Here is a 14,268-nt window from a genome sequence, read left to right on the forward strand (position 1 = left end):
ATATTAGTATGGATACAGAAAATGCTGCCTGAACCCTGCCCTAAATGAAGCGCTACAGGTAATTAATGGCTGTCTAGAGTGGAATAATCAGCCTTCTCTCTGGATGAGGAGAGCAAACAAATAGGTTATCTAATACATGCTCTTAGTCCTGAGCATATATGCATAGCAAATCACTAAATAGACTCATCAGGTTGAATTTATATATACAAGTTTTATTTGTATATATTATTCATACATGTATATACTTACACATATACATCAAGAAGAGGACATAAATTGGTTATGAAATTGGAGAGGCACAAGAAGAATTGAATTGGAGTGGAAAGAAATTAGGACGAGGTAGAAATAATATAAATACAGGTTCTAGGAAATTTTTATTGATGAGATGAAGACACTAATTCAATAATTGAGAAAATACTAGAAGACTCACAAGACAGTGCCAAAAAGAGCTTACTTGTACAGTCTGGTTCAGGATCCCATCTTCCATTGATGCAGACTGAGTGTTCATACTCCTTCTTGTCTCTACACTTGTAACTCATGCTAACGTTGTGATTAAATTCATTCCTATTTGGTTGAATGGCCACTATGTCAGTTGACTTCAGTCCTTTACACTTCTTCAGCTGATCTGTTGCTATATGAAAATAGTTACATGAAAAGTAAAAGCACTCATAAGAAGTGAGTGAAGTATTACATTGAAATATTTATACAATAGTTGTAAAATTGGACTATGTCTTAGTACTATAAATTCTGCCAACTAAAATTTTTAGACTCACCATTCAGAAGTGGCCTATAAGGGATCTCTGCGGAGTGCACACGGAAAGGGCACCCCCTGCCCTGACCTGCCCTGTCCTCCCCGATCCAGTGACCGGGAACAGATCTTAGGAACTTCTGTTCCCACCCGGAGACAACTTCAGGACACAGAGCAGAGCCTGGCCCAACTACCAGCCGAAAAGGCAGCTTGTACAGGCTGAGCAACTGGTGAGTGGGAGACCTAGGCTGCTGGGGAGCAGAGGGATCTCTGCGGAGTGCAAACGGAAAGGGCACCCCCTGCCCTGACCTGCCCTGTCCTCCCCGATTCAGTGACCGGGAACAGATCTTAGGAACTTCTGTTCCCACCCGGAGACGACTTCAGGATGCAGAGCGGAGCCTGGCCCAGCTGCCACCCGGAACCTGGGCTGCCGGGGAGTAGAGAGATCTCTGCGGAGTGCACACGAAAAGTGTACCAGGGACACAGACCAGATAAAGGGAAAGGCAAGAACATATCACTGACAACAAAATGGCAAGAGGAAAGAGAAAGAGTATATCCCAAGAAAACCAAGACAATCTAGCAACACCAGAACCCAGCTCTCTGAAAGTAGCAAACATCGGAATTCCAAACACTCCAGAGAAAGAAGACACAGACCTGAAATCATGCCTCAAGACGCTGATAGAGTTACTTAAACAAGAAAGAGAGGAAAAGCAAAAAGATTCAGAAGCTTTTAAAGAAGAAACAAGAAAAACACTCAAAGAACTCAAAGAACGAGATGAAAACAGAACCAAAGAAATAAAGGAATGGAAGAGGGAAATTAAAACAGAAATTGACACAATAAAGAAAGCGCTAAAAGAGATAACCCTAGAGTCAGAACACCAAAAAATAAAAAAAAAAATAAAAAAAAAAAATAAGGAGTCACAGAAGCAAGCATTTCCAACAGATTACAAGAGATCGAGGAGAAAATCTCGGGGGCAGAAGACAACATTGCAAACATAGAAAAAACAGCCAGAGAAGATGCAAAAAACAAAAAGCTCCTAAGCCAAAATGTCCAGGAAATCCAAGACACGATGAGAAGACCGAACCTAAAGATAACAGGAATAGAAGAGGGAGAAGAGTATCAACTAAGAGGCACAGTAAATATCTTCAACAAAATCATAGAAGAAAACTTCCCTACCCTCAAGAATGAGATGACCACGAGCATAAGAGAAGCCTTCAGAACTCCAAATAGGTTGGACCAGAAAAGAAATACCTCCCGACACATAATAGTAAAAACATCAAGTGCCCAAAGTAAAGAAAGAATACTAAAAGCAGTAAGGGAAAAAGGTCAGGTAACATATAAAGGCAGACCAATCAGACTCACACTCGATTTCTCAACAGAGACTATGAAAGCTAGAAGAGCCTGGACAGACATCATGCACTCCTTAAGAGAGCACAAGTGCCGGGCCAAGCTGCTATACCCAGCAAAACTATAAATCACCATCGATGGAGAGACAAAGATATTTCAAGACAAATCAAAATTCACACAATATCTGACCACAAACCCAGCACTACAACGAATTATAGGTGGAAAACCCAATACAAGGAGGGAAAATACAGCCTAGTAAAAACAAGAAAATTCCTAAACAAGAAAACTAAAAGAAGAAAAAAAACACAGACACAACTCAACACAAAAAAGCAAAAATGGCAGGAAACAGAAACAATTATTCCTTGATATCTATTAACATAAATGGTCTCAACTCCCCAATAAAGAGACATAGACTATCAGACTGGATACATAAACAAAATCCAGCCTTTTGCTGCATACAGGAAACTCATCTCAGAGACAGAGACAGACACTATCTCAGAGTGAAAGGGTGGGAAAAAAACTTCCAAGCAAACAGCTCCAAGAAGCAAGCTGGAGTGGCTATTCTAATATCGAATAAAGTAATTTTCCAACCAAAAGTTATCAAAAAAGATAAAGAAGGACACTTTTTACTAATTACCGGGGAAATCTGTCAGGAGGAACTCTCAATCTTTAACATATATGCTCCAAATAAAAAATCACCCACATTCATAAAAGAAACCCTACTAAAGCTCAAAAAATACATTTCACCCCACACAATAATAGTGGGAGACTTTAATACCCCACTCTCACCAATGGACAGATCAGGGAAACAGAAAGTGAACAAGGACACTGCAAAACTAGCAGAGACTTTGAACCAACTAGAATTAATTGATATATACAGAACATACTATCCTAAAGTAAAAGAATACACCTTCTTCTCACCACCCCATGGCACCTTCTCGAAAATTGACCACATAATTGGACACAGAATGAGCCTTCATCGATATAAGAAGATTGAAATACTCCCATGCATCCTCTCAGATCACCATGGTAACGGCTGGTCTTTAACAACAACAAAGACAACAAAATGCCCACACACACATGGAAACTAAACAAGCTCTGTTAAAGGATAGCAGGGTCAAAGAAGAAATAAAGAAAGAAATTAAGGGCTTTCTAGAATTCAAGGAAAATGATAACACAACATACCCAAACCTATGGGATGCAATGAAAGCAGCATTGACAGGAAAACTCATAGCCCTAAGTGCTTCCAAGAAGAAACTGGAGAGAGCTCACATCAGCAACCTGACAGCACAGCTAAAAGCCCTAGAACAAAAGGAAGCAGATATACCCAAAAAGAGTAGACGGCAAGAAATAATCAAAATTAAGGCAGAAATAGACCAAATAGAAACAAAAAAAAAAAAAAAAAAAAAAAAAAAACATTGAAAAAATCAACAAAACAAAGAGTTGGTTCTTTGAGAAAATCAACAAGATTGATAAACCCCTAGCCAGACTAACTAAAGGGCAAAGAGAGAGTATCCAAATTAAAAAAATCAGAAAGGAAAGTGGTGACATAACAACTGAAACTAAGGAAATTCAAGAAATCATCAGATCCTACTACAAAAACTTATACTCCACAAAATTGGAAAATCTGGAGGAAATGGACGAATTCCTAGACAGATACAAGGTCCCAAAGTTTAACCAGGACCAAGTAAACCATCTAAATAACCCTATAACACCTAAAGAAATAGAAGAAGTCATCAAAAGCCTCCCAACCAAAAAAAGCCCAGGTCCAGACGGGTTCAGTGCAGAATTTTATCAGACATTTATTGGAGATATAACACCAATATTTGCCAAACTATTCCAAAAGATAGAATCAGATGGAATACTACCTAACTCATTTTTTGAGGCAACAATAACCCTCATACCTAAGCCATACAAAGACCCTACAAGGAAAGAGAACTTCAGACCAATCTCACTTATGAACATTGATGCAAAGATACTCAACAAAATCCTTGCAAACCGAATCCAAGAACACATCAAAACCATCATTCATCATGACCAAGTAGGCTTCATCTCTGGGATGCAGGGATGGTTTAACATAAGGAAATCCATCAATGTAATCCACCATATAAACAAACTTAAAGACCAAAATAACATGGTCATCTCACTAGACGCTGAGAAAGCATTCGACAAAATCCAACACCCCTTCATGTTAAAAGTCCTGGAAAGAACAGGAATCCAATGCCCATATTTAAACATAATAAAAGCAATATACAGCAAACCAACAGCCAACATCAAACTTAATGGCGAGAAACTTGAAGCAATCCCACTAAAATCAGGGACTCGACAAGGCTGCCCACTCTCTCCCTACCTATTCAACATAGTACTGATAGTCCTGGCTGGAGCAATTGGACAGCAAAAGGAGATCAAGGGGATACAAATCGGAAAGGAAGAGATAAAAACATCACTCTTTGCCAATGACATGATAGTGTACTTGAGTGACCCCAAATATTCCACCAGAGAACTCCTACATCTGATAAACAAGTTCAGCAAAGTGGCCGGATACAAAATTAACTCAAACAAATCAGTAGCCTTCCTATACTCAAAGGACAAACATGTGGAGAAAGATATTAGGGAAAAGGTACCCTTCTAAATTGTTACAAAAACTATGAAATACCATGGTGTGACTCTAACTAAGCAAGTGAAGGACCTGTATGAGAAGAACTTCAAACCTCTAAAGAAAGAAATTGAGGAGGATCTCAGAAAATGGAAAGATCTCCCATGCTCATGGATTGGAAAGATCAACATCTTAAAAATAGCCATCCTACCAAAAGCGATTTACAGATTCAATGCAATCCACATCAAAATTCCAACCCAGTTCTTCATGGAATTGGAAAGATCAATGTGCAATTTCATATGGAATAACAAAAGACCTAGAATAGCGAAATCCATCCTCAACAACAAAAAAACATCTGCAGGAATCACTATCCCTGACCTCAAGCTATATTACAAGGCAATTGTGCTGAAAACTGCATGGTACTGGTACAGAAATAAGCTAGTGGATCAATGGAATAGAATAGAAGATCCAGAAATGAGCCCTCATGTATATGGTCACCTGATTTTTGACAAAGGAGCGGTAAACATTCAATGGAAAAAGGACAGCCTATTCAACAAATGGTGCTGGTCCAACTGGCACTCAACATGCAAAAGAATGAAAATAGACCCGTTCTTATCTCCTTGTACAAAGCTCAAGTGTAAGTGGATTAAAGATCTCCACATTAAACCAGATACACTGAAACTATTAGATGAGAAAGTAGGGAAAACCTTAAACACATAGGCACAGGATAAAATTTCCTGAGCAAAACACCAATGGCTCAAGCTCTAAGGTCAAAGATTAACAAATGGGACTTAATGAGATTGCAAAGTTTCTGTAAGGCTAAGGACATCCTCAAGAAAACAAAACGGCAACCAACAGAATGGGAAAAGATCTTTACCAACACCACATCAGATAGAGGCCTAATATCCAAGGTGTACAAGGAACTCAAGAAGCTAGACACCAGATAATCATATAACCCTATTAAAAAATGGGGTACAGAGCTAAACAAAACGTTTTCAGTTTAGGAACACCGAATGGCCGAGAAACATCTGAGGAAGTGCTCGACATCCTTAGCCATCAGGGAAATGCAAATCAAAACAACCCTAAGATTCCACCTCACACCAGTCAGATTGGCCAAGATCCAAAACTCAGATGACAGCAGATGCTGGCGAGACTGTGGAGAAAGAGGAGCACTTCTCCACTCTTGGTGGGGTTGCAAGCTAATACAACCACTCTGGAAATCTGTCTGGCGATTCCTCAGAAAATTGGATATAGTACTACCTGAAGACCCAGCTATTCCACTTCTGGGCATATACCCCAAAGATACTTTAATACACAACAAAGATATATGCACCACAATGTTCATAGCGGCTCTATTTATAATAGCCAGAAGCTGGAAGGAACCCAGATGTTCTTCAGAAGATGAATGGATACAAAAATTGTGGTACATATACACAATGGAATACTACTCAGCCACCAGAAACAATGACTTAATCAAATTCTTAAGAAAATGGCTGCATCTAGAGAAGATCATCCTAAGTGAGATAACCTAGTCACAAAAGAACAGACATAATATGCAGTCACTGATAGTGGGATGCTAACCCCAGAGGCTTGCACTCCTCCAGAAACAACTCACAGACTGTATGAAGTCCAAGAAATAAAGAAAACAAAAAATATACATATATTCACAAAACAAGAAGACTTTGACTATTTCCATGTTGCGTTTTGTTTTGCATGTACTTTACTCTTATTGCAACTAGTAGGTTTTCAATGCATACTGTCAAGCCCTTTAAAAAAATCAAGTACTGACTAAAAAACATATTCACATGGTTTTATGTAAAATTTATTTTAATGTCTGAAAAAACAGTACTGACAAAAATGTATAATTTTAAGCAAAAAAATGTTTAAAATCTGTACATTTATCTTTGTTTTGCAAAATAAAGTCGTTTAAAAAATAAAAAAATGAAAAAAAGAATTAATAAATGAGAAAAAAAAAAGAAGTGGCCTATGGCATAAGAACTAGATATCACGTTTACTCAGTTTTGTCTCAGACATAGTTTGTGTCATGAAGGAACTTGTGTACTAGGCAACTACAAAGTATTAAAAAAATCACTCTCAGGTGCTCTACAAAAGAAATGATTATAACATGACCTGCTCTGGTCATAGTCTTAAAAGCTGTGAAAATGTTCAAATTCATTACTCTCAACTTTTTATAATGTTAAAATGCTAAAAATTTTTTAAAAAAAAAGTAGGTAAGATATAGAAAAATTTTACATTTCCTTTTTTAATAGGTGTGGTACAAGAAAAGAACACCCAAGTTATACTGTATAGAACACAAATATTTCAAAATACTTTATGAAAGAGAATTGGTGTACGAAATTATGTTCTTGTAGTTACCATTTAGCTCTTTTATATTTTATTTATATGACTTTATAAGAATTACTTTTATATGCTACATTATACTATAAAATAAAAATAATAAATTATAATAAACTGTTCTATTGTGTTATGAGTTATGTAAGGAACATATACATATACATATATATATAATGGATTTTTTAATGTTCTATATCTTGTTTACTTGGTGAAAGTAAGAGTCCTTAGTTTCCTGACATTTCAGTACAGGTCTGGGATAATATTTGTCAATAATTTAAAATCTAGTGTGACAGTTTGACATAAATATAGTATAAATAAAAGTTAATAATTTGACAAAGTTGTATAACATTTAAAATGTTGACAAGAGTGATACAAACACTAATGACTCTTGATAATTAGTCTCTTACTAAAGATTGGTCCACTTACAAACAAACCAAAAATCCCCGATGTTCTGTAAAAAAAGAAGAAGAAGAAGAAGAAGAAGAAGAAGAAGAAGAAGAAGAAGAAGAAGAAGAAGAAGAAGAAGAAGAAGAAGAAGAAGAAGAAGAAGAAGTAGAAGAAGAAGAAGTTGATGATCAAAGGGCCATGGTGATTGGGTGGGTGATTTGATTCTGAATCTATTCTTCAGAAGGAGAAAGCTAAAAATGTAGAGAAAAGCAATGTAAAGGGTCAATATAAAAATATTTGTATCATAACATAAACTTTGCCGCCCAGCAAGGCATAACTGGAGAGAGTCATATTAAGGTGGCTACAAGTAGATTAACCAAACTAAACCTCTGATATCTAAACAAATAATAAACTAGAATAGAGTACAGGAAAATAAGTATAGAATATTATAAAATTAAGAATTGAGTTTTTATATATGATAGTATCTCTAATCTTTCTCCATGTAGAACAGTTCTAAAGCAACAATGAAGATGGATTTGAAAAAATATGTGTTTGTTGAGGAAAAATTGTTAGGATTAATATATAGGACAAGTATTCATTTCCATGACAAACTGTTATGAAGTTTGGGTATCTGGGCATGGAGAACATTTCACTAAACAACACAAGTATAGGTGTCCCAAAAGAGCTTCATGTTTCCCTGGCATAAATGAATACACAAAACTCCAATAAAAAGTAAAGACTAGATCACCAAGATCACTCTAAGAAAATCTTCCACTTTGGATAAAAGAGAATGTAGAACCAAGATGCTTTTAGCTACACTTTAAAATTGAATCACCAAGAATCATGAAGAATCAGTGATATATGGTATAATATTTTTCATCTAATTCCTGAGTTCTACAGCTGATGGTAGGGCAAATGGTCACAGCTTCAGAGCATTGACTTTAAAATGATGTCTATAGAATAAAAACAAGCATCATAGCATGCTTAGTGAGTAAAGTCTATTATGAAAGTGGGAAATGGGTGATTAGCAGATTTTACTTCTTAGCTTCCCAACACCTGAGGAGGGTCTAATGCAATAATGACAATAGTACTTTCGTCCCATAGTCATATCTACTTAGGTGCTACTATTCACATTTCAGTCCCATGAAAATTAATAACTGTTGATTGTCCTATCAGGCTGTCGAGTTGTATTTATGTGAGATTTGGGGGTAGGGAAATACCCTGGGACAGAGGCAGAGAACAGGTGGTAGAAAACTGATAGGGACGGAAGTTTCATAGACAGGGTGGCTCAGGCAAAGTAACAGAGGTGCACATGGCTCCATATCACGGTTGGGCCTGATTGACCTATTGCATAAGTGTGACCACAGGGCCAATAAAGAATCCATTTTTATTTTTTAATATTTACTAAAATAATTAACAACTAGATGTATCTTAAGGTAAAAAACAAACTTTTAGATATAATATGTAATAATTTCTGTTCATCTGCAGACATACATCAAATTATAAACAATGCAAGTTTAGATGCATATTGTTTAAAAATAGATATTTCCAAAAACACTACTAACTTCAACACAATACAGTAGTAAATATTTTGCAATACAAATATTAAACTTTGTGATGTATCCATTTTATGCACACATGCTTACCAACACATTGAGGAAGCTGGGTCCACCTCCCACTAATGCAAGAAATTGACCCCTGTCCAATCATTGTGAAGGCTTCTGCACACGTAAACTCCACTGAATCTCCGTGGTGGTATGGAGGGACAGAAAACTGGACAGAGCCATGGTCAAGTTCAGGAATATCTCCGCATGTTCTCTCCTCCTCTGTAGGCATTTCACATAAGTTACTTATAGTTAAAGCACATCTTGAGATGCAAAAACAAGTTTTAGGTATTAATAGTTATATTTACCAACACATATCGGCAAGGTTGTCCACTTTCCATCAACACACTGGATTTTATTGGGTCCCTTCAGTAGAAATCTAGGTTTGCAATTGTATTCCACCACCTCACCATGGCTATATTTTTCTTTCTTAGTTCCCTTAATTTCCCCATTAAAGATCTGAAGAGGTTGATTACAGGATCTTACTTTACCTATTGCAGAAAAACTGTGTAAATATAAGTAAAAATGTCCATCTTACAGTCTAAAATAAATAAATAAATTTAACACTTATTCATTATATCATTTTTATAACAGTTTTCTAAATATATAGTACTTACACTAGATTTACAATTTAAAGCTCTAATACACCTGTAGAAATACCATTGCAAGTATATTGAAGGGAGAAGAATTTTTGTTAAACCTGACACCTTGAAGATACATGAAAATCACGGAGTCATTGTTGTTTTGACTATAATGATCTTCACGTTGACTGGTACTATTTTATCATATGGTTATCAAGTTGTAAAAAATCAGCATTGTACCTGGTATCTACTTTAATTGGTTTAATGTCCTGTATTAAATCAATTAAAATCTGCTTTAACATGTTTGGAAATATTCTTTGCAATAACAGGGAAGGTCTACTCAATAAAAACACCAGCACCGACAGGCCTGGTGAGATTGTGCTGTGAATAGCCAGGGAGCAGAGAGGTCTGGGCTGAGACTATGAAAGCTAGGAGACCCTGGACAGACATCATGTACACCCAAAGAGAAAACAAGTGTCAGCCCAAGCTGCTATACCCAGCAAAACTCTCAATCACCATAGATGGAGAGACCAAGATATTCCAAAACAAAACTAAATTTACACAATATCTGACCACAAACCCAGCACCACAAAGAATTATAGGTGGGAAACCCAATACAAGGAGGGAAACTACATTCTACTAAAAACAGGAAAATACCTAAGCAAGAAAACCAAAAGAAGAAAGACACACAGGCACAATTCTACCTCTAAAAGCAAAAAGAGCAGGAGACATCAACAACTATTCCTTAATACCTGTCAACATAAATGGACTCAGTTCCCCAATAAAAAGTCATAGGCTTTCAGACTGGATACATTAACAGAATCCATCATTTTGCTGCATACAGGAAACTCATCTCAGAGACAAAGATAGACACTATCTCAGAGTAAAATGTTGGGAAAAAACCTGACAAGTAAACAGCCCCAAGAGGCAGGCTGGAGTGGCCATTCTAATATCGAATAAAGTAGATTTTCAACCAAAAGTTATCATAAAAGATAAGAAAGGACACTTTTTACTGATTACAAGGAAATTTTGTCAGGAGGAACTCTCAATCCTTAACATATATGCTCCAAATACAAGATCACCCATAATCATAAAAGAAACCCCACTAAAGCTCAAAAAGTACGTTGCACACCACACAATAATAGTGGGAGACCTCAACACCCCAAGCTCATCAATGGACAGATCATGGAAACAGAAACTGAAAAAGGACACACTGAAACTAACAGAGGTTATTAATCAATTAGAATTAATAGACATCTATAGAACTTACAATCTTAAAAAATAAGATACAACTTCTCAGCACCTTCTCCAAAGTTGACCATATAATCCATAACAAAACAAGCCTCAATATATAGAAGAAGATTGAAATACTTCCAAACATCCTATCAGATCATCATGGTCTAAGGCTGGTCTTTAATAACAACAAAGAAAACAAAAATCCCATATACACATGGAAACTAAACAATGCTCTATTAGATGATAGTATGGTCAAAGAAGAAATAAAGAAGGAAATTAAGGATGTTCTAGAATTTAATGAAAATAAAAACACAACATACACAAACCTATTGGATGAATGAAAGAAGTACTGAGAGGAAAACGCATAGCTGTGAGTGCTTCCAAAAAGAAACTGGAGAGAGCATGCACTAGCAATGACAGCACAGTTGCAAGCTCTAGAACAAAAGGAAGCAGATACACCCAAGAGGAGTAGACAGCAAGAAATAATCAAACTCAGAGCAGAGGCTGACCAAATAGAAACAAAAAGAACCATTTAAAGAATCAGCAAAACCAAGAGCTGGTTCTTTGAGAAAATTAACAAGATCAATAAACACATAGCAAAACTAACTAGAGGGCAGAGAGTGAGTATACAAATTAACAAAATCAGAAATGAAAGTGGAGACATAAAACTGAAACTGAGAATATTCAAAAAATCATCAGATACTTCTACAAAAGCTTATACTCAACACAGATGTGAAATCAGGAGGAAATGGATGAATTCCTAGACAGATACCAGATACTAAAGTTAAACCAGGACCAGGTAAACCATCTAAATAATTCCATAACACCTAAAGAAATAGAAGCAATCATCAAAAACCCATCAACCAAAATAAGCCCAGTTTCAGATGGGTTCAGTGCAGAATTCTATCAGAAATTTATTCATGACCTAATACCAATACTCTCCAAATGATTCTACAAAGTAGCATTAGAGGGAACACTACTTAACTCATTTTTTGAGGCCACGTTTACCCTTGTTCCTATACCACACAAAGAACCTACAAGGAAAGTGAATTTCAGAACAATCTCATTTATGAACATTGATGCAAAAATACTCAACAAAATCCTTGCAAACCCAATCCAAGAACACATCAAAAAGGTCATTCACCATGATCAAGTAGGCTTCATCCCTGGTATGCAGGGATGGTTTAATATACAGAAATCCTTCAATATAATCAACCATATAAACAAACTCAAAGGGGAAAAAAAAACCACATGGTCATCTCACTAGATGCTGACAAAGCATTTTACAAAATTCAACACCCCTTCATGTTAAAAGTATTGGAATGAACAGGAATCCACGTCCCATAACTAAACATAATATACAGCAAACCAATAGCCAACAAATGGTGTTTTCCAACTGGCACTCAGCATGCAGAAGTATGAAAATAGACCCTTTCTTATCTCCTTGTACAAAGCTCAAGTGCAAGTGGATCGAAGATCTCCACATTAAACCAGGTACACTGAAACTATTAGAAGAATAAGTAAGGAAAACCTTAGAACATATTGGCACAGGAGAACATATCTAGAACAGAACACCAGTGGCTCGTCCTATAAGGTCAAATATTGACAAATGGGACTTAGTGAGATTGCAAAGTTTCTGTAAGGCTAAAGACACTGTCAAGAAAACAAAATGGCAGCCAACAGAGTGGAAAAAGGTTTTTTTACCAACCCCACATCAGATAGAGGCCTAATATCCAAGGTGTACAAAGAACTCAAAAAGCTAGACACCAGAGAATCAAACAATCCTGTTAAAAATGGGGTACAGAGCTAAACAAAATGTTTTCAATTGAGGAATATAGAATGGCCGAGAAGCATGTAAGAAAGTGCTCGACATACTTAGCCATTAGGGAAATGCAAATCAAAACAACCCTGAGATTCCACCTCACACCAACCAGAATGACTAAGATCAAAAATTCAGATGACAGCAGACACAGGTGAGAATCTAGAGAAAGAAAAATAGTCCTCCATTATTGGTAGGGTTGTAGGCTAGTACCACCACTAGGGAAATCAGTCTGGTGGTTTTTCAGAATATTGGACATAGTACTACCTGAAGACCCAGTTATTCCACTTCTGGGCATATACCACAGAGAAGCTCCAACATACAACAAAAACACATGCACCACATGTTCATAGCAGCACTATTTATAATAGCCAGAAGCTGGAAAAAACCCAGATGTCCTTTAGTAGATGAATGGATACAAAAATTGTGGTACATTTACACAATGAAGTACTACTCAGCCACCAGAAACAATGACTTTATGAAATTCTTAAGAAAATTATGCCTCTAGAGAATATCACCCTGAATGAGGTTACCCAGTCACAAAAGAACGGACATAATATGCAGTCACTGATAATTGGATACTAACTGCATAATGCTCTGAACACCCCAGAAACAACACACAGACTATATGAAGTTCAAGGAAAAACAAAGGCCAAAAAAATCAAAAACCATTCTGCTTAATCTTTACACACTAGGAAAACTTTGACTATTTCCAGGTTACATCTTGTTTTACATGTACTTTATGCTCATTGTCACTAGTAAGATTTTAACGCATACTCTCAAACCTTTAAAAAAATCAAGTACTGACAACAATGTACTCATCTATTTTTATGCAAAAATGCTTAAAGTCTTTACATTTATGTTTGTTTTGTTAAAAATAAAGTTGTTCAATTTATAAAGAAAAAAAAAAAACACCAGCACCAACAGTAATGTTAACAATATGAAAGAAATTTCATCTGTCTCAGTCATCATGTCTTCATGTGTAACCCCAGTGATAACAAATTTAAAGGAGCAAGCAATTATGGTATTAACTTTTAAATATGTGACTGTTTATTAGCCACATAACAAATGTCCTTTATGGATGTCTATTTCTCTGAAGATTTTTCAATATAGACATACTTGATAACTGGGGAATATTAAAAGTAGAAAAACAAACTTCTCATCCTAATTCATCAAATGTAAAACAGATACTGACCTTTACATGATGGGAAACGAGGGGACCATCCAAAGTGGTAACATTGCACTGAATCTGGTCCAACTCTGTGTCCTGAACGGCAAGAGAAACCCATCGTATCTCCAACTCTGTATTTTACTTCACTGGGAGAAACAACTAAGGATGGGTGTACGGTGGGAACGCTGCATTCTCTTTCTTGAAAAGTAGATAATTAGAATATACCATTAATCATTAGTAAGTAGGGCTATATTTCTTATGTACATTCACAGGGAAGCTTCAGTAAACCTCTTCCTTATTACAAACATTGCATACCAGCTTTAATGTAGCCACTAAATTAATATGGAAGATTGTGAGTTATATAAGAAAGTCTAATCTATTAATTACAAAACTGATTTAATAAATCAATAAACCAATGAGTAC

The 14,268-nt window shown here is 36.2% G+C and overlaps 1 protein-coding gene across 1 annotated transcript in view; it reads right to left on the reverse strand.

Moving 5' to 3' along the window:
* The window catches only part of CFH (complement factor H), a 90,942-nt gene that overhangs the window by 16,074 nt on the left and 60,600 nt on the right, over positions 1-14,268 (reverse strand). Inside the window, exons 12-15 of the mRNA XM_080918391.1 lie at positions 13,870-14,043; positions 9,347-9,529; positions 9,081-9,260; positions 455-631 (exon numbers count right to left, since the gene is read on the reverse strand). Coding sequence (XP_080774517.1) covers positions 455-631; positions 9,081-9,260; positions 9,347-9,529; positions 13,870-14,043 — 714 coding nt within the window. The remainder of the gene's footprint in view (positions 1-454; positions 632-9,080; positions 9,261-9,346; positions 9,530-13,869; positions 14,044-14,268) is intronic.

This window comes from Micromys minutus, assembly GCF_963924665.1.
Source record: "Micromys minutus genome assembly, chromosome: 6".
NCBI classification, from domain to species: domain Eukaryota; kingdom Metazoa; phylum Chordata; class Mammalia; order Rodentia; family Muridae; genus Micromys; species Micromys minutus.